The sequence below is a fragment of the Schistocerca piceifrons genome, chromosome X (assembly GCF_021461385.2).
Source record: "Schistocerca piceifrons isolate TAMUIC-IGC-003096 chromosome X, iqSchPice1.1, whole genome shotgun sequence".
Lineage (NCBI taxonomy): Eukaryota > Metazoa > Arthropoda > Insecta > Orthoptera > Acrididae > Schistocerca > Schistocerca piceifrons.
In genome coordinates, this window is record NC_060149.1 from 716,131,218 (window position 1) to 716,154,051 (window position 22,834).

At 40.6% G+C, this 22,834-nt stretch overlaps 1 protein-coding gene across 2 annotated transcripts in view; it reads left to right on the forward strand.

Moving 5' to 3' along the window:
• The window catches only part of LOC124721326 (contactin), a 158,666-nt gene that overhangs the window by 88,726 nt on the left and 47,106 nt on the right, over positions 1-22,834 (forward strand). For both annotated transcript variants that reach the window (XM_047246239.1, XM_047246238.1), the window contains exons 15-16: positions 17,410-17,550; positions 20,340-20,575. In XM_047246239.1, the coding sequence (XP_047102195.1) occupies positions 17,410-17,550; positions 20,340-20,575 (377 nt within the window). The remainder of the gene's footprint in view (positions 1-17,409; positions 17,551-20,339; positions 20,576-22,834) is intronic.

Below are 22,834 nucleotides of genomic sequence, written 5' to 3' on the forward strand. Positions count from 1 at the left end.
ACAATGACTTTGTTTTCTATAACAATCTTCAGAGAGTTCAAATCATAAAAATGCTGTGAACATGCATTAGCTGTAGTTCTGCAATGACATGCAGTCATAATACGAGCAAACAAGATAATGACAGTATGTCGTTAAAACCTTCATTGCGAGCCAGGCTGTGAACGATAATCTCGCAAGATGATGTTAATAAAGAATGAGAGTGACCATCGTCTTGCAAGATTATGGTTTACAACCTGGCTCACTCATGATGAAGTTCTTAGCTACATACTGTCATAGTCTTGTTGGTCCATAAGACAAATGCAAGTCATTGCCTTATATTTTCCCCTGACTTTGCTACACATTTTATCATCAAACTGGCAACTTTTTCATGCCATCCTCGAATAAAGAAGAGGGATCCGTGTACAGCCACTTGCTCACAAACTCCTCTACCGCTGCATTGTCATCAAAGTGATGTCCTCTGAGCTCTTCTTTCATATTTCCAAACATGTGGTCGTTGCAGCTTGATGAGTTGTGGAGTTTCCCAAAGACTTTTCTCCAGTTTTCCATCATTAAAGAAACAGTGTATGGCCTTGCATTGCTGTACAAATGAATCATCATTAGTGACAATGGCTTGAATACTTTCACAGCTTATCCATGCTGCTGAAGTAATTTCGAAAAGTTTTATATGCTGTTCTTCTGTAACAGGTTCTGTATGGCATGAATGTTGTCTAATGTGATGCTTGTTCGGGGTTGCTTTTGGTGGGGTGCAATTTCCACAGCTACCTATCCTGCCACAAAGTTTTATGTCATTCATACACTGGGATCTTCGAAAGGATTTCTTCCCCAAACTGTGCATGGAGCCTCTTTAAAATTTCCATGGGTTCGGAGCATTCTTCCACAAAAAACTTGATTATTATGCGCCGTCCGCCAGACACTAGTGGTTACGTTACACCAACTGCGGCATCACTGTGCTATTCCCGACACCCCCCAACATCCTGTCAAGGTGGCAGCCCTTTCCATCCACTGTCACAGTGCTAGATTTAAATTCTGGTTCATATTTGATACGCCCAGATATGTTTCATAATACAACATATTGGTGTCAGTGAGAAAGGTATGTCACAAACTACTTTACATTCCAACAATTGTACCAGCTGTAAACAGAGTTCATCATAACATCATGCAGAAAGGTATATGATTTCAGAATGAAATTTTCAGTCTGCAGCGGAGTGTGTACTGTTATGAATCTGTCTGGCAGATTAAAACTGTGTGCCAGACCAAGACTCGAACTTGGGACCTTTGCCTTTCACTTTGCTCTTACCAACTGAGCTACCCAAGCACAACTCCCAGCCCATTCTCACAGCTTTACTTCCGTCAATGTCCCAACACCTACCTTTTTAACTTCACAGAAGTTCTCCTGTGAAACATGGGGGACTAACACTCCTGGAAGAAAGAACAACTTTTGTGGAATTGCTTTATAGTATAATCCTACTTCAACATTTTCAGATCTAATATTCTCCCACTATTGATAACATTTGTTATTGCTCCAGTCAAATTTCCTAAGTTTACAATGTTAATTTGCACCCACTTTTGCGTTAACATTTTTATAATTTTGTCATGATTTACACTTTATGAAACAGTGTTGCTGGAGAAAAAACTGGCGTAATTGACGTAAAACGACCCTGGCATGACATCGGTCTTTTCAGTTAACTTTCATAACACCTGGGTGCTCCACACAATTGGTAAAAGTTGGAACAATTTGTGCTTTGTCTCCTGCCACATACTTTCTCCCTCTACCTGTGAAGAATTTTGTAGTAACTACACACACAAGTCAGCACACACACAGAATGGAAATCACTTTAATGAGAAAACTGTTTAGAACTTCCATACACAGTCAGAGTACAATGCCAGGGGAAATCCAATACAGTGCCAACAGCCCAAAAGGAAAGTCAACACGAGAACACACAATAACAGATTGAGGCAGAGTGCACTCCACTCCATTATTATAATGTGTAGATTGCTCGTCAGTCTCTCGAGGTGGTGCTGTCAGTCGTCTGTGCATGCCAACCTCGATGCAGTGGCGCTTCCAGTGTTAGGTTGTACCATCGCTTGGTGTCTGGACCTGCACCACTGGCATGGATGAGTTATATTATGACAGTAGTTGGTGTCAGGCTACTGGTATGATGCACAGAAAAATATTGAAATAGGGCTACCGCAGTCCTCGCCCCTTGGAGGGTTGACTGTTAGACGATGCAACCCCGGGGTCCCTCCCCCACACCATGGGACGACATAGGTACCCAGGAAACAGATGTCCATGCCTTCCTGATCATCATAGGCAGGTGCCCTTGATGAGGACAGAAGCCCCCTGCTATTAGCTGCAACTGGAGAGTAGGCCCGGGAACAGCTCTGATAGTGATGACTCCCACGTGGGCAAATGTCCAGTGGTGCAACGCCAACAAAGGCGGCGGATGGGGGGGAGGGGCATGCTGAAGATGAATCCATGGGGACATCTGGCAGCTCTAGGGCGGGAGCAGGAACTGGCTGCTGGACCGGCACATGCGAACTCCTACTGAGTGAGGGCTGGAAAAAGTAGTAGATGAATGTGTGGTGGACAAAGGGCTCAGCCTAGGAGCTGGAGCCAAAAACAGGGAAGGTACCCCCAGGGATGGAGGAGAAGACAAAAACCCGGACACTACAAAGGAGACTGTGCAGATGCAGCAAACGCTGGTCCCCCCTGCGGGCGTAATTGGTTGTGATATCAGGCCACCAGCCTGTCCTCCATATGCAGCATAAAGTGGAGTTCACATATGCATCTTAATTTGGCACCACAGCTTTTGGCTTTCTGTAGTGGCATCATGAGGCAGTGCATATACAGGGTGAAGCAAAATTCACGCACTCGGGCTTCGCAGTGCGACTCCTCACATGCCAGTAATAGCAAAAATGTCTCACAAAATTTCGGCGTGCAAGTACATCCGGCATAAAAAGGACATTAAAGAGTGGCAATCTGGCAACACTGTAACCACATGTATGGTAACTACCTGTGTCAGCACATCTTAGTTCTGCTGTACGGTGGGTACAGTTTTTGTTAGCATGCAGGAGGTTGAGAGTTCGATCCTGGGTTGGGCACTTTTCTTTTTTTTTCTTTTTTTCTTTTTTTTTTTTTTTTTTCCCATCCTGACATTTCATACTGTAATATACACCATTTAAAGGGTCACATGTATCGTAAATTTACAACATTTTGTAATGCCGAACATAACAAATATGTGGTTAGACAAATAAGAAATGGACAGTTGAAATAAATGGCGTGTCATAGGACAGAATAACTACAAAAACAATATCAATTTCGAGATGCTAAAGATGATGGCACAGTACAATAACACAACATCTACTTGTCATTTATATTACATATAACGTGAGCACTCAGATGTCATACATTATCAAGCAGTGGCAATAATAATGCCCATATTAATGACCGCATGACCTTCATAACAGAATACGTTGTCCTCAGAAAAACAGATGCACAAAGCGACCTCCCTGCACATCTAAACATTGCGCAACCTGCTGAATCATTCAGCTCTGGGCTCTTTGCAGCAAAGCTGCGTCCACAGTAACAAGAGCAGCATGAACACTCGCTACCAATTCTTCCACATTGTCAGCAGAGTGGAGTACATGTGCTCCTTCAGGTTTCCCCCCTGGAAGAAATCCAGGGGATTTAGGTCAGGTGAACGTGGTGGGCATACAACTGGACGTCCATGTCTGGCCATTTCCCTGGAAATGTTCTGTCCAAATACTGTTGCACACTAATTCCAGAATGTGGAGGTGCACCATCATGTTGGAACCATATCCTGTGCCGAACAGGTAATGGAACATGTTCCAGCGCATCAGGCAGATAGTTTGCGAGGAATGTATGATACCTTCATGCAGTCAATTGGTCAGGCAACACGTAGTGGCCCAAACACCTGTCGTCTGATGTTCCGGCCCATACGTTGATGCCAAAGTGAACTTCATATCCACAGTCGTGAGTGAATGATGCTACATCCAACCATATTACAGTGTTCACAAAGTAATCTTTGCCATCCTGTTGTCATTGGAACCATTCACAGACTTGCATCTGGTGATGGCGATGTGCAGAATGCAGGTATTGTGTGAAAGTATAATGATAAGGGTGCAGCCCATGCTCATACAGCACGTTAACGACTCTGCACTGTGAGACGCGCAGCTGCCTTGCTCTGCTACGTGTACTTCACTGAGGTTCTTGGTGTATGACCTTCAGAATAGCTTCCTCAGTAGCTGGAGTATGGAGAGTATATGAATGACCTCTGTCATACGGTGGTGGAAGGAGAGAACCGGACTCCCGAAGGCACAGCTCTATATGACAAAACACATTCTTATCTGGATAGTGTTGATAAGGATAATTAGCAGCATATTCATGAGTGGCAGCACCAGCCCAGTTATCAGATGCACCAAGGACCAGAAGCATATCCATATATTCATCGTTTTTGTATGCCATATGTCCGCCACACCGGTTTAGAGGTTTACAATGAGAAAATTCGATACGTCTATGCATGTACATCGGAGCGTGTCATGGGTACGTTACTCCGCTCGCAACTAGTCCCTGTCTGATGAACAGCGCATATAGTACAAACACACTGTCAGTCCTATGCATTATTCCACCTAACTCTCATTACCCCTCTGACAGATATTGTTCTGTATGACATCCTGACACCGCTGATTGGGAAATGTTTGATTTTGAATTACATTGTTTCTGTAACGGTAATAGACGTGATGTTTCCGCAATCCAATCGATAGAATAATAATAATAATAATATAATAATAATAATAATAATAATAATAATGGATTGAGATACATACTAAACAGCATGTGGCTACTAGACTCACTGGTGAAAGGCATAATTAGTGGGACCATGGTGGTAACACATACAAATAGTAAGCATTATTCGCAAAGCACATTGCTGGTCCTACTGGTAACGTACAGCCCTAACGAAATGTAATGGACTTATAAGACAAGAATAATAGTTGATACTAAACTATAGGGCCATTGGATGAGGGTACAAAGAAAACAGGTTTCACATCTAGTAGATGAAGTGGTACAAATAAATTCATGCTCACAACATGGAAAGGGCTTCTTTCAAAGCTGACCAATCTTCCATTTCTAAGATTGTAGTATGTAAGTGCAAATGTTCTCTAGAGGACCCGCTGCAATCGCTGTTGATGATTAAGATGACAGATACCATACCACCTGGACTATATTTACAAAATAAAAAACATATGCCTCCACCCAGGATCGAACTATCGACCTCCTGCATGCTAACCAAAAACTGCATCCACTGCACCAACTGTACAGCACAACAAATCTGTCCGGACAGAGGCAGTTACCATACATTTGGTTACAGTGTTTCCAGATTGCCACTCTTTAACATCCATTTTCTGCCCTATGAAATTTTGTGAGAGACATTTTTTTTATCGCTGGCATGTGAGGAGTCACGCTGTGAGGCCTGAGTGTGCGAATTTTGCTTCATCCTGTACATGTTATAGTGCAGGTTATGGCCTTAGAGCTGTGACAAGAGCAAAGTACAAGGAAGGCAAAACCCTAATGTTAGATCCAAAAAATAGATTTCACACAGGGATAAATCAGGCTGCACAAACTAAATAAAAGAAATAACACTAAAAAATGAAAATGGTGTCTGCAGTGGCAAACTAACCAACAGCTGGTGTGTAAATATCACCTGCAGACACACCATTTTTCCAAGATTTTTAGAATTTTTTCGTATTAGTTGATATAGGAATTTTGAATAACTAATTTTTAGTTTAACAGCTGCTGCGACACACTTGGGAGCTATCTCCTGCTTATAATCCACAATATATACAATGTGGTCCCACAAATCATGAAGCTTGTATGACTCAATTTTTTGGTTACATATATTAAGTTTATGTATTTGTTTATCCAAAAATCTTCTCTCTCTCTCTCTCTCTCTCTCTCTCTCTCACACACACACACACACACACACACACACACACACACACACACACTGCAGACAGTCAGACATAGGTTGCTGTTCTTGTAGTTGCAGAAGTAGCAAAAATGTACCTGCCAACCACTGTTTTCACTTTTTGCAGTAACAAAATGAAAACACACTGAAATCGAATGGAGTGCAGCAGCAATTACTCCACAATAACTATCGCAGGATGTTCATGTTTCAGTATACTGTCACCAGGGAGCATTGGTGATGGAAAGTAGCGCAACAAAGTACAACCAAGTTGAACTATTTGTGGCATGACAAAAGTTGCATTTCTTTAAGTTGAGCCACTAAAAACTGGGAGTTCACACATGCAACTGTAGTATGCCACCAGCTGTGACGACGCTTTTGTTGTATGTGTGAGCCCGTCCCAAAGACTTGCCAACCCCACTATTTGTTGATAACTGCCCGAATCCAATGCTCACAGTGACTAAAGACGCAAGCCCAGGCGGTGGTCTGCAGTGCAGCAACCAGGTTGCCATAGGTGAGCATGGAGAAATCAGGAGGATATGCAGCACCATACCCAGCTGGTGCCCTTGCAGCAGTTTTGTTAGGCTCCTCTTGCCAAACGTGGACCTGGAAAATGTGAGCGCGCTTCTCCCCTGGGATGTCTCTGAAGTACTTCTTCGTCTGATTTGTTAAAATCCGTATGAGGTGTTCTGCCTCCCTGTTCAACTGAGGGTGGAACAGAAGCACTCTGACGTGGTGGACAGCAAGTTGCGCATAAAAATTTTGAAAAGTCTGTGAGATAAACTGCAGCCCATTGTCCATCACCAGGGTGTGGGGGAGGCCTCCTATGGAGGAGATCCAGTTGAGGGCCCACATTGTCAGTTCCACTGTCATGGAATGGTGGTTAACAATGTATGGAAACTGGGAGTAGGTATCTGTGACAATCAACCAATACGAATCCAGAACGGGCCTGTACTGACCACTCCCTCTTGAACATACTGCCACACCTGGTGAAGAACAGCATCGGAGTCAATCGTGTGAGTTCATTATAGGGAACCTGTCCACTGAGCTGCTTTGTCAAAGTAAAAACAAGACTTCACCCCGGTCAAAGCTGGGTTCAAGGCCCCACAAGATGATTTGAGAGAGCATCTGTGTTTTATTTCTAAGCCATTGGACATAAGTGAATCTTCTAGTGAAAACGACTGAAGAACAGTACCCACCATTGAAGTCTTATTTCCCATTTATCCAGCAGATGGACCATGGGACTAAAGATTTGTGAACTGTAATGAGGAAAAACTTGACACCATATAAGAACGCATGAAACTTCTTGATTGCATAAATAATAGCAAGGGGAGGGGAGCCCTCCTCGATTTGAGAAAAATTCTTAAGTGCTACATTGAGTGTTGGAACCATCTGGATTGCAGTGGGCCCATACGCCTCCCAGGCCATTCTAAGATGCATATGGGGCCGGGCACGGGACTGAATGAAGACTATTCTTCAAACTCTTGAATGCTTGTTGACATTCTGGTGTCCAAACAAATGATGCATCCTTTTTTAGCAATTGATTAAAGAGGATATTCTATGGTAACTATAATACGCAATGTTTCCTAAAAATGCCCGAACTTCCTTCACATTAGTTGGATGAGGGCGGGCTACAGTAGCTGCAGCACGATTGTTTGTTGGCTGGATCCTCCATTTGTAATTGGCATGTCCCAGGTATTCAGTAGAGGATTGGAAGAAATGTGTGTTATCCAGATTGCACTTGAGACCAAAGTTCCACAAGGTCTGAAACAGGCTGGAGGTTCTCTGTAGATGTTTCTCGGTGGTAGAACATGTGACTACAATGTCATCTAGGTAGTTTATAGAGCAAGGAACACATGTAAGTTGCTTTAAAAAAACCTTGAAAAAGGGCCAGAGCACCCACAACCCCAAAAACCAACCGGTTCTACCTGTAGAGACTATAGGGTATGTTGACTACAAGGAACTGGTGTGATTCCTCATCCAGCAGAAGCTGTAGTATTTCTGGACACAGGATGGGGTATGTGTTGACTATAGTCCGTGCATTAATTTTAACCTTGAAACCCCCACATAGACGGAGCTTGTCATTTGGTTTCTTGATAATCACCAGTGGTGTATCTCATTTGCTAGACGTTGGTTCAGTGACATCCACAGCAGTCGATCTGTTGAGTTCTTACCTGTCTTTGTCACAAAGCACTAGTGGCACTGACCTGGCTCTGAAAAACACGAGGTTGTGCCATGAGTTTGAGAGTAATATGCGCTGTAAAATGTGTGACCTTGCCTAACCCAGATGAAATGTCCAAATATTCCTTGCATAGTTCATCCTATCCCTGATACAGCACAAGGTTGGGAGCCAAGTTAACCAAATCTGCGACCGTGAATCCAACAGCTGTAAAAGCATTGAAGTCAAACAGATTTTCCGTTAAAACACTATCCACCACAAGGAAGTTTAGGGGTTGGACCACTTCCTTGTATGCCATCTCCGCTGTAAAACTGCTGAGAATAGGGATGTGTTGTCTTTTTATAATTGACAAGGCAGCACATGGTAGAAGACAACAGAGGGGAGACAAGGCGCAGATACATGTTAGAATTAATAAGTGATGCTGCCATGCCCATATCTGCTGGTAACCTTAGGGGTGTCCCGTTAACACGTACACTGATGAACAGTTTGTTGGAAATACTCACAAGATTGTCGCACATAGGACTGACGACGTTAATGTCCATAGATTGAGAGATTGGAGCTGCAACTGGTGCTAACCGAGCATGGCATACCACTACAATGTCTCCTGTTTTTTCTACAGTGGTGGGAAGAAGACCGACACTTAGGACAGGTGGGCCAGTCATATTGAACAAAATAAGTGAAGTAGGAAGGTAACGGCTAGCGAAAACCCATCTGCTGCCGCCCTTTTTTTGTGGAGTGTGGTGGCCAGGCTGTGTTGTACCACTACGATTCCCTCTAACAAATTCATAACGAAACGCCAGTCCATATTGTTGTCTAAATTGACAACTGCCACTGTCCAGGAATCTAATTGACAGCCCGCTGCACACACATCTTCAAACAATTGTGTAATAGAGTGGATTTCTTGCAAAAGTAGGTTTTTCAGATAGCAGCATCCATTGGCAGACTTCTCTGTTGGGAACCATCCTGATGATAGCATCCTGAACCATAGTATCAGGGTAACACTCCTTAGACTGGGCACTAGTGAAACGACACTTTCGACTAAGACCTTGCAACTCTACAGCCCATATGATTGACAGGCTTGCTTCCTGCACTGGTAAAACTCCACTCTCATGGGGAAAAAAAGAAAAATAGAGAAAGAAAAACATGGGTATGCTGGTCTTAACACTTTGCTGTCCGCAGATCTCGTACAAATTTATTTGCTTGGTGCCGGCAGTGCTAATTTGGATTACTTGGCTTGTCGCCGGCCATTCTTGACATTATCTGGAGATTATAAATGATTATGTTTTACTAATCTCATTGTTCTCATAAGTTCTCAACATTGTTCCCCTACTTTCTTGATATTTCGAAGATATATGTATGTAAATAAATACAAAATTTGTTTGTTTCATAGCTTTGTTTATTTCCATTGTCTTTGGTACTTAGTATTTCTCTTTCATATGATATGCAGCAAAACAGTCTTCAAGATGTAATGCAACTCCACAAGATGTGCACATTAAGTTTTTTTTTTTTTTTTACATAAATGGCAGTTTATTCGTTTTCGTTTATTCGTTTTGGAAATACGTAGGCCTATACGTTGGTGGTGTTTTATGTGACCAGAAAATCTGTCAACCGGATCATGATGGGTCGTACGTGATGTAGTGGCAACCTCCAAATTTTGCTCCGTGTATTCATTATAAATAATCGTATTGTCTCTTTTGTCTGCCATGATGAAAGGGCACAAGTACTTCTAAAAACAAAAACTTGTTGACGTGTGTAACTTATTGTTATCTAAACAAAACACCGACAGAATGCAAAAGATACTAAAGCGCTGCCGCCGGCCACTGCATGATACTATGCTCGTCACCACTGTGGTGTCGCCGGCCACTGAGCTATACTAAACACATGACATCACTGTGGTGTCGCCGGCCGTTGACTGCTATTTTGTGCACGACACCACTGTGGTGTCGCCAGATGGCAGAGTGTTAATATGATGTCAACAAGCCACACATTTCGTCAAATGGTAGGGATGTCGGATGTTGAAGAAGCGCTAACTTTACTGACAAGTGATACATTTGGGAAAAGATCCACAACAGAAAGAGGGTTTTGATGAAGTTAGCGTCTATTACCCTGAAGGCTGTGAAGTGTTGCCAGAGGCATTTCTTATATGCCTTCCAGTCCTTGGCGGCTTGATCGTAGGCAGGGAAAACTGGTGAGGTTGTGCAAACAGGCTGGTCAACACATTTTCCAACATGGCCATGTGCGTCTGCTACTGCATTTCCAGATTCTTCTGGTTTTCCAGCTGTTGCTGCAGAAAGCTTTGAAGTGCTACCTGCAAAAAGGCACCTGTTAATGTCGTCACTTCAGTGAAAAACACGAGTGATCGTTCAACTGCACTCGTCCACCACTTGTGTAGTAACTACACACACAAGTATGGACATATAATGAAAATTGCTTTAATGAGTAAACTGTTTAGAAGTTCCATACATAGCCCAAAATGCCAGGCCGAATCCAATACAATGCAAAGAGTCTGAAGAGCAAAACTAAGTTAACATGATAACACAAAATAACAGGATGAGGCCAAGTGCACTCCACTCTGGGATTATATCAGTTAGATTGCTTGTCCATCTCTCGAGGTGATACTGTATGTCGGCTCTGATGCGGTGTTGCCTCCAGTGTTTGATTATGCTGCTGCACAGTTGCTGGACCTCCATTGCCAGGCACTGGTAATGGCAAGGATACAGGGTACAGAATTTATATTTGGTGTGATGAATATTGGTGGTGTACTGGTTGGTATAGTTGTGATGATTATAAATCTAGGTCTATTGTCACAGTGTGTTATGAAATGGAGAAAACACTTAAGGTTCGTAGTAGGGTAGACAAATGGTATACTTTGTGTTATTGGAAGAAGTTTTAGGGAAGTGTACCTGATCTATAAAGGAGATGGTGTATAGAACACTAGTGTGACCCATACTTTTTAGAGTGTTTGGAAATCTTACCAGGTCAGATTAAAGGTGGACAGTGAAGCAATTCAGAGGTGCCCCTGTCCACGTGGACACTTTGCAGAAATTAAAGTGTGCCATCAAGTCCAAATACCCAGGAATGTTGATAGACGGCATCATTCTGTTGCAGAATAATACCTGCCCACATGTTGCCCAGGTTGTTTCATCTACGCTGTAGAAGTGTCACTGGAGCACTGTTACACATCCTCCATACAATACCGATCTCTTTCCCTGTTTTTCCATATTTTTGGGGCCCTGAACAAAGAGATTCGTTGGCCGTAGAGTTGCTTCAGGTGGATATGTATGTGCCTAGATACAAACATGATTCCATAGGCAACCACAAACATTTTTCCACAAAGGCATTGACCATCTTGTTTCACAGTGTGATAAATGTATTAACAGTTATGGCAATTACTTTTCAAATAATAAACAGTTAACTTACTTTTTTCCATCTGTGTCATTTTCATTTGACTGTCCCTTGTATGTCAAGCTGTATAAACTGTAGACATCGCAGTTGCATTTCATTATGAGGCTGCTTAATAGTGAATAGTAATGAGTGTTTTGTTACATTGTACTGGGTGATGTGATGCAAGAACGCTTAGAATTTGTTCAGATCCAGTTCTGAAATGCTTTTTAATTTGTCCAATGTTTAACTAAATAGCTTCATACAAATGCTGAGATTCAGATGGTTAAAGTTCTCGATTCACATTCTGGTAGGAGCTGGATTCAGAGTATAGTTTGACTGTCAGTATGGTTAATTTGGGAGGAACAAAGTGTTTTGTTACATTGTACTGGGTGATGTGATCCAAGAACACTTTGAATTTGTTCAGATCCAGTTCTGAAATGCTTTTTAATTTGTCCAATGTTTAGCTAAATAACTTCATACAAATGCTGAGATTCAGATGGTTAAAGTTCTCGATTCACATTCTGGTAGGAGCTGGATTCAGAGTATAGTTTGACTGTCAGTGTGGTTAATTTGGGAGGAACAAAGTCAATCTGCTTCTGTATATGTGCCCTATTCCTTTTTTTAATGTCTCTGATGTCTTTGTTGTTGAAGGGACCTTAAATCCCAGTCTTCCTTACTTCTTATTTTCCGATTTGAACAGTATGATGTGACAAGTGAAATTGCAGGGCATATTAGACTCTTTACTATGTGAGAAATCTTTGAATCACTGTATAGTTTGAAGAAGATAATTTTGAATGTCTGCAGTGGTGATCAATGTACTTCTGTCCTGTGAATTATACTGCTGTATAAGCAATAGATTAAAGTGTTACTACGATTGCTAATAGAATGATTAATTCACATTTCTGATAAAATTTGTAGAGAGAAATTTTGTGGGGAAACAACACTTGAAATGGATCTGTTTTCGATTGTGGTATAATTTGGCATATTTAAAATTTCTTGTGAAAGTGATACAACAGTTTATCCACAAACTAATTGGACAATGACATATAGTGCCTTTTTAATGTTCATTCTTAATATAAAAAGGAGAATGTTTTGTATACATATTGTCTTTTTGTTTTTTTAGGCGTCTTTTGCAGGTGGAGTAAATTACACACACACACACACACACACACACACACACACACACACACACACACAGAGAGAGAGAGAGAGAGAGAGAGAGAGAGAGAGAGAGAGATATATATATATACATAGAAACACAGAGTTGTATAGCAGACGTAACTGTAGACACACTGCCACAGAAACAAAACAAAACAAAACAAGAGATGTTCCCATTCCCCATGATAAAGCAGTCGCGGTGAATGTGGATCGAAACAGACATGGTGAATGTGGATGTACAGGGTGTCCATAATTAAAGTTCCAGCTTCAAAACGCTGTAGAAAGAGAACTGCTGCTCAGAATTACGTCAAATTTGACGAGAAAATTATTGACGCAGGGGGAAACATCATTTAACCAAAAAAAGGAATGAAAATTTTACCAGTAGATGGTGCTGTAAGTATCTTTAACTGAAGTAGGATTGGCTTCAAATGACAGATGAATTCCAATATAACAGCTGTGGTTTGAGTTTCACATTACACCATCCATACTGTTCAATTTGTATAACTGCACAAGTTCGGCAGTCAACAGTTCTGGCACTCTTAGTTAGATAAGCCCATCCACCACAGCAAAGTCATACTTCATCAAATGGGAAAAATTGGTTGCAAATTGTCCTAAGGCCAGAAACTGCATAATAAGCAAAATGACATGGGTTTCTAATTGTTGTGAGACTGGTGCAAGACATGTTCAGTATGTAGTATGTTGAAATCAAGACACAAAATGTTCCACAACAGCTCAAAGTGTCTCAGGGGCCATGTTCACAATGCACTGCACGATGTGTGCCATTTCTTCACCTATGTTCATTATTGGAACACTAAAAATGACATCTCTCAAATAACCCCATAGCCAGAAGCCACGTAGATTAAGATCAGGTGATCTGGATGGTCAGGCTGTAGGGAAATGATGGCTGATGGTTCTACCATTTCTGAAATGCCTCTGCAGCAGCTGTTTTACTGTCTGTGCAATGTACGGGTGAGTGCCATCATGCATAAAAATGATCCTACCCACGCACCCATACTGTTGGAAGGGTTGGAATGACATTGGTGTGCAAAAGACACTCATAAAGTTTCCCGGTGACGACGGTACAAGTAACAGGACCCGCAGAATTCATCTCCTTGAAAAAAATAGGTAAACAATGCTGTCAGCCCGTACTACATAGTCACCGTTGCTGAACGAAATTGTACCGTTGCTGAACGAAATTGTACCGTTGCTGAACGAAATTGTACCGTTGCTGAACGAAATTGTACCGTTGCTGAACGAAATTGTACCAGTTGACTTGTGTGCAGATTTTTAGTTGCAAATATCTTACAATTCTATGTATTGACATGTCCTTGGAGATGAAAATGGGCTTTGTCTGCCCACAGAATGTTCCACGGCCATTCATTGTCCACTTGGATGCGACCAAGAAATTCCAGAGCGACCATTTGTCTTGCTGGCTGGTCAGTCAGAAGCATCTCCTGAACATGGGTGATTTTGAATGTATAGCAGTGTAAGATCTTCCATAGGATTTTTTGCACTGTGCTCACAGGCATGTCCAGCCTTCGTGCAATGCCCTGTGCACAGCATGTTTGTACATCCCTGATTGACCCCTCCTGCATTGCTGTGACCACATCTTTGACAGATGTAGGATCAACTTCTTTCCTCCCTCTGCCACTTTGCATGTTAGGAGAACCTATCTTTTCAGTGTAATCATTTTGTGAGCCTTCATGGAGATAGTCATGTTGGGTGTTTCAGACACAAACTGAGGGACAGTTGTGTGCTGTGTATCTACTGTGACGCTTTAGGCACCGTCTATTGGTAAAATTTTCATTATTTTCTTTCCCATGATGTTTCCTCCTGTATTAATAATATGCTTCCCATTCTGAGCAATGGATCTCTTTCTACAGCATTTTGAAACTGGAACTTTTTAATTATGGACACCCTATATACAAATCAAAACAAGCGAAGGAGAAAATGTTGTGGCTTGTAGAGTGAAGTTTGTTGAAAAATGGACGCCTGCATATAGAACTCGGTGTAACATGGTAAGGAGCTGTGGTGGCGTTGTGCTTTGCAAAGTGTATAACGTTCCCCTCACCTCATGGTGAACCTCTTCTAACACGCACGTCTCCTTTAAGTTACTGACATGCAGTTCTCAGCTGCAAAAACTATAGAAAAAACAGCTGTACACATCGTAACTAGAAGTCGCACTAAAATTGTTTTGTTGGTGCAAGGAATAGTTAAATAAAAGTATTTATGTGCATTATATCTCACTCCATTACGATAAGCTTTCATACACCAGTTACTACCCGGCCTTGCTCGAAACTGTACGAAGTCTGAAAAGTCCGCACACACACATCGTTCACAACTGTTGCCAGTTTATGGTAATTATGAATTATTCTTCACCAAAAGTTTACAAATGGATTGTTTCTTTTAGAACAGCTCATTCAAATGTTGCTATAATCAGTCTCGCAGACCAAAATGTTCAAGTTCGCGAGTAAGCCACACGCCATGTGGAATTTAATTATTTAAATTTCACCAAATTTGATACTGTGCTTTAATTCAAACTCCATTCCACACTTTACAGCACTTCACGAAAATTTTATTACCAAGATATCACAGTATTAATAATTTTAAACAGAGCACATATCAGTAGGTCTGATCACTGTGATGTCCTAGCTCTGACTGTACTCATCTCTTTACACAAAAGAAGCTTGTAGTTCCCAAAATACATGTAAATATGCTAATTTCTGATTGACAGAGAAACATCACAGCCATTTGCAAAGCAGAATCAAGCTCGCTCAATCCGTCACATATGTACAGAACCAAGCAAAATTCATCACTGAGTCAGAACAGTAAATTACTAAAATAAATTTTGAAAACGACCAAATATAAAATTAATTCCCTCTTAAGTGCTATCAGGTGTTCCCCAGGGAAGCGTCCTGGGACCTCTGTTGTTCCTGATCTATATAAATGACCTGGGTGACAATCTGAGCAGTTCTCTTAGGTTGTTCGCAGATGATGCTGTAATTTACCGTCTAGTAAGGTCATCCGAAGACCAGTATCAGTTGCAAAGCGATTTAGAAAAGATTGCTGTATGGTGTGGTAGGTGGCAGTTGACGCTAAATAACGAAAAGTGTTAGGTGATCCACATGAGTTCCAAAAGAAATCCGTTGTAATTTGATTACTCGATAAATAGTACAATTCTCAAGGCTGTCAATTCAACTAAGTATCTGGGTGTTAAAATTACGAACAACTTCAGTTGGAAAGACCATATAGATAATATTGTGGGGAAGGCGAGCCAAAGGTTGCGTTTCATTGGCGGAACACTTAGAAGATGCAACAAGTCCACTAAAGAGACAGCTTACACTACACTCGTTCGTCCTCTGTTAGAATATTGCTGCGCGGTGTGGGATCCTTACCAGGTGGGATTGACGGAGGACATCGAAAGGGTGCAAAAAAGGGCAGCTCATTTTGTATTATCGCGTAATAGGGGAGAGAGTGTGGCAGATATGATACGTGAGTTGGGATGGAAGTCATTAAAGCAAAGACGTTTTTCGGCGCGGCGAGATCTATTTACGAAATTTCAGTCACAAACTTTTTCTTCCGAATGCGAAAATATTTTGTTGAGCCCTGATCATCAAAATAAAATAAGAGAAATCAAAGCTCGAACAGAAAGGTTTAGGTGTTCGTTTTTCCCGCGCGCTGTTCGGGAGTGGAATGGTAGAGAGATAGTATGATTGTGGTTCGATGAACCCTCTGCCAAGCACTTAAATGTGAATTGCAGAGTAATCATGTAGATGTAGATGTAGAACAAAACTGCTTTACCGAAATCATAATTTCATTTCCCCAAGACCATAAACTGACTAAATAGTTTATAACAAATTCCCCTGTACAGATGACTAACACACACTTCATTCTCAAACATTCCTCACATGACCAATTACTTAACTGTGTAGTTTAAAAACTTTATATAAACAGTATTTCACATTTGCATCTTCATTCACTTTCATAACTAAGCACAATCATCATAGCAGTTAATAAACAGTTAGAAAATTAAACAAACAGAACCGTAAATAAAATTAACAGTAGGTTGACTGCTGCTCAAACAGTGTCTGTCATCTAGTGACCTCTATCAGCTCACATAAAAACTACGTACTCTCGAGCAATCTGATGCCAGCTGTCCTGTGCGTGACTCATACTGCACATCCGATCAAGTAATGTCTCATCCAAATAGGTATTATGTAGAGATGCTACACCTCAGAGCCAGAAAAACTTTAATACCAAAAAATAATTTTAAATATGATAACTGTTTGTGGCCTCACTAAACCAACATGTAAATAAAACCAGAATTGCTACTGTGACCACTGCCAATGCTGTTAAATAAAACGAAATGCATTTGGTGTAAGGAAGACTTCGTATGGTTTCAAAAGAGGGTATAACCACCATATTATTTGTTGAACATTTAACATTAATTGGACAGGTGCAGTCCAAGTAGCATTCTCCGCGTACTAATTGGTTTATAAAAATCTATTAAGTTGTTTTTAATACCACTATCCTTTCTTTTTTCCCAACAATTATTATTTTCTTGTTTGAGTGAGGTCACACAGAAGTCTATAATTTAAAGAATTAAAGATACACGAAATTTGACTACACCAAAAACTCAGGTGTTTATTTGTGCTGAAGAAAATGTGTTACCATTTTTTAATGTTTTTGTTGGATTTATATCAGGTGGAGTCCAGGTAACAGACATAAAGAAAACATCAGCAACTATTCAGTGGACAGATGGAGCTACAAATGGCAATCCAATATTGCACTACACAATTTCGGGGCGTACAAGATGGAATAACACGTGGATGAATCTTTCTCAAAGTAAGTAATTTCACTCTCCATTTAGTTATTGTTCCATCTGTTATTTTTATTTGGAATTAATTGAATAACATGTCAGATTAAGTTATAATGTACATGTGATGAATTGTTTTTGCAATTTGAAATATGTAAGTGATGTGTTGCAGTGAAAGATGATGAGTCCAGGCCCCAAAATATTATGTCTATCAAACTTTTCTGAAATCAGATGACTACTCAGATAGTTCCACTAGTGAGGTCATTACCAGATCTTGCCCCCCTTTTTTGCATCCATGTCAGTCTCTAATGAGGCTACTCATGTCAAAAGCTTAACCTTAACCTTCTGCCTACCTCATAAATAGTGGAACACTCAGTCCACATTTTTTTATTCAAGTACTCAGAATGTACTTATTGTCAAACTAATTAAAATAAAGTGCCCAGGAAAATGCTGTAGTCATCATATGCTTGTTGTAGGATTATATTTCAACAAATATTCTGTAAGAGTAAATAGAGCTGTGACATTTGCTATGTTCATTGAGTGGTGTAATTTTAAAGCTGTTCAGTAGAGAACAGAAACCTTGCTAAATGCATTGCCATATCTCTCTCTCTCTCTCTCTCTCTCTCTCTCTCTCTCTCTCTCCTCCCTCCCTCCCTCCCTCCCCCCCCCCCCCTCTTTCCCCCTCCCTCCCTCTCCCCCCTCCCCTCCACACACACACACACACACACACACACACACACACACACACACACACACACACACAATGGTAATAAATGACAAGTACTCAGGGGATCCAGTCACTGGCACAATTTAGTGTTGGATAACCTGAGTTTCCCATGTTGGAGACTGGTCAGCACCGTCAGTACTTCATTACTGTAAACTCTGGCTTGTTTCAGTGTCCGTTATTGCCTGTGATAGTGAATTTGGTGCATTGCATGAAAGTATAGATCTTGGCTTAATTGCCTGGATCATGTGGATGGTAGAAACTTCTATTCTAAAAAGTGGGAAAAAATCTCAAATTGGCAATGGGCCACTGGAGTGGTGGAAAAATAATCAATAGCAGAAAACCTTTGGGGCAACTGATGCACCTAAATTGCAACACAATTATGCAGGCGTGACAGGCTCAGTTGAAATCATTTTGTCTGTCCCTCGTATCTAGTATTGATGCAACAGTCATAGTACCAATACTCTGAATGGTTTGAGTTGGCTGTTACGGAGTATTATTCTTGCACAATGTAGAATGCTTGACAGACTACCCCTCCAAAGTGGGGTGCTATTATATCAAAATTTAATGACAATAACTGTACCCTTCAGTGCTAGAATATGAATATATACTTATTGGGGGATCTTTCGAAAATATGTCCTTTTGTGTATACGTCAATGTTTGGAAAATTTGCTATGAATCTGAAATCTTAAAAAAGCACACTCTTTGGCAATTTTTTGATAGAAACTGCTACAATTTTGCACACCAAAGATCTGGGGCAGTATCCAGTGACTGTAGAGTAGCCCAACAACCTTAATGTCAATGTATCAGAAGTAGAGTAGTGGCGAGCACACTGGACTAACATTTGGGAGGATGGCAGTTCAAATCCCTATCTGGCTTTCCAGATTTAGTTGTCCCCTCATTTCCTTAAATCTTTTAAGTCAAACACCGGAAAGATGGAAAGAACACAGCCAGTTTCCTTCCTCGAATCTGAGCTTGTGCTCCATCTTTAATGAACTCATTGTCAGCAGGGTGTTAAACTCTAATTGTAGTCCCATCTTTAAATTCAGTAAGGGGGTTTAAGCCGTAATTAAATCATGGGTATGGACACAGCTGAACTGCAAAATTAGCGGGTATTCACAGGGATGAACAACATAGAGAACAAATTCAGTAGCACACTACAGAAGATTGGTACTTGTTTTAACATACAGTTTACTAATACTTCCTGAAAATGTGGAGGGCAGTTTTATCCTCTGCCAGGCATCTGATTGTGGATTGCAGAGAAGTGATGTAGATGTAGGTAAGAGACGATGTGGGTAACAGATGTACTTCAGTTGATAAAAAGAAGAAGAAAATTCGAAAATATTCAGCAACAAAAGGAATACAGCAATGAAAGCCACTTAGGAATGAAATCAAGAGAAGGTGCACACAAGTTAAAGCAGAATAGCTGCAGGATAAATGTGACAAAATCAAAGAAGAAATGGTCATTGGAAGGACAGATTCTTCATATGGAAAAATAAAAATAATTTTCGATGAAATTAAAAACTACTGTGTCAAACTAATGAGTGCCAATGGAGTCCTGCTCTTAAATGACACTAACAGCAAGGCAACACTCTATAGTAAATAAATAACTCCTTTAGGAAGAGGAGCTACCAGCTTATAGTGCTTGTGGTACACCAGTTTCAATACACCACATTTTAATTGGTTGCCTGTTTTATCAGAAAAGGGGAGAAGAATTTGTTCAGGTTACCTCTATTTTAGGTATCACTAAGGTCATGGTGAAACAGGTTTTAAAGTTTTATATGTTTCTGAAACTTTGGTTAAAATTATTAGGTAGTATCTTGTAATATGTGTCTGAGGATTTGGTTCAATTTAGTGCCAGTGATCAATGAGGTATCTCCACCTGACTTTTTAAACATTTTTTACTCTTTAATTAGTCACATGTAATGTAGGTTTTTTAACTTTTTAAGCATTATTTTCTCTGACTCTTGCTGTTTTATTGCTGTTACTTTATTTAATTAAACTGAGCTTGTTCCATAGTAAAAATGGTGTGAGTAGTAATGACCCAATTGTTGTGTCCCTTAAGTGAAACTCATCAAATGTTAATTTTTCCAGATGTAGAAGCAAAAGAAGTTTATCTTTACAATGGCCGTAAAGAAGCTACAGTGGAAAATGTTCTGTCACCCTGGTCTGGCTATGAATTTAGAGTATCGGCTGCAAATGCTCTCGGTTATGGACCTCCATCTGCACCATCACCTATTTACAACACACCTGCTGATGTTCCTTACAAAGCACCATCAAATGTTGGAGGTGGTGGTGGGAAAATTGGTGACCTGACCATCACATGGGATGTAGGTATCCGTATAATTACTTATCCAGCTGCAGTTAAAACATGGTATAATAGTGTAAAGCTAAGCATGCCAGAGAACATGCTATCCATAATCCTAGAACGAAATAAAGCAAAAGATGTATAGCCTACTCAGTTGCAGAGAAAGAATTAATTCTATATACATTTACACTCGCCAATTTACGATGTCAGTGGCATTGTTCCATCCAGTTCACATTCACTATCGTTGGAATCGGCACCAAAACTGTCATCATCATCATCATCATCATCATCACCACCATCACATCATCATCATCATCATCACCACAAGAAATCATTCATTCTTTGTTCTCATTTATAATTCTGTCTGTAGTCTGTGCTTCTTGTATTAGGCTACCAACATGGTCTAATTTCTTCTTCCATGAGGTGATGTCTCCGTTAGCAAGACCTTGACGTAGCAGTCTTTCCAGTTCTGTTATTGTAAAAATCTTGCTGTTATTTCTAATATATGCCTTAACACACTCCGAACCTATTCAGTTGGGTTAAAATGGCAGTGATAAGACAGTAGCCTAATTATCATATGACCGAACCCCTGCAGTTTCATCTACAACATATGTAGGTATCACAGGCTTATTTTGTTTTATGAGCAAATATAACAACAGCTTTGTCATGCTCATGTCGGCAATGTCTCGCTTGCACCCACTGCTCCATAGTTTCTTTGTGGCCACTAGTGATGGGAGTTTGTCTAAAATCACAGAATGGCAAGGTGCATTATCCATTACAAACACAGTCAGAACACTAAACTGGAGCAACAAATTTTTAAACTATTGCAGAAATCATGGGTGGTCCAAATCCTCATGATAGTCATAGGGTTTTTTTTTTATGAAAAAAATAAAAGTCCTTCACACACAAAGCCATTTGAAGAACCTGCATGGGCCATTAGTAATTGGGATCCTCTTCCTGTTGGCTGATGACCACCGATGTTCAGAGTATCATCTGTCCAGCGTTTATCAATTGATTCTCCCGTGCTGACCCAGGTTTTATCTAACCAAATAATTAAGTTTATATCCTTTCCTACAATTTTGTGTAAGAAAATGCTATGAGCTGCAACGATGTGAGCTTTTTTGCGTAACAGTTTTTCTGCATCTAACTTTTTAAAGTGGAAGCCCATACTTCTTAATACCATTTTAAGTAACATTTTTCCCCTAAGAAAAGATCACATTCTTTTAAAGAAATTAGCAACTACACTATTGTGGGGTATTCGTTCCTGCTATAATACCCATAAATGTGTTGACAAATTGCATGAGTTTGGAAAGAATCGAGATCTGTAACTGGACGAGGCTGCTTTTTTTTTCTTTCCAGGAGTTCTTAAAACCATACTGTTTTCTCCACACATGCTTTGTTCAACACTATTTACTTCAGTATTGTGCAGTCCATGAAATAGCACCTCTTTCCTTGTACCTGTTTTCTGACTGAGTCCTTGAGTTTGTGAGTTATGCTTTAAAACTTTATTGGTAGGATACGATGCATGCCCACAAATAGAAATAAATTATTTTTCTTGTTTGTAAGATTCATGTATCCTCCATAGCAAATTCAAGACCTGACTATTTGACAGCACTCCACGGCACAACAGATTGTCACATGGTGAAAACGCCATTTTGGTGACGTTCTTTAATAAAAAGAAACTGTAGTCGAGGCGGTAACACAATACAAAAGCAGGTGGTAGCACACTAACATACAATGTTAACACAGAAGCCAGCAACATGGTAGTGTTGATGCTGGAACCGGCTTTTGTTGCAGTGCGGTAATCAGTTCAGAAGTCTCAGCACCTCACATCTCTCACTTGTTTGTCACATATATTGCCAACAGTGTTTAAAATATCAGTCATGATTCTGAATCTCTATCACTTGATTCTTTGTTGCGCATTTCTTCATACAGAGCATCGTCCTCTGTACCATCTAGTGCATTGGATATCAAACATTTTTTTAAGTGCTTGTTGCACAGTCTGATTTGGAACACATTTCCATGCATCATAAATCCATTGGCACACTTGTGACAAACTTGCGCGTTCTACACGTCCTGTTCATGTCAGTTGTCTGTTGCTTTTCGAAAGCCAGCCTGTGTACATGCATTTTAGCATGTCCTTAAATGGTTTATTGAAACAGACGTCAAGTGGTAGCAGAATTGATGTCATCCCGCCTGGAATTACTGCCAAGTCCGTTTTGCTTTCCTCTAATTTTCATTTTACTGCAGATGTTGTATGGCCTGTGCACGCATCTAATAC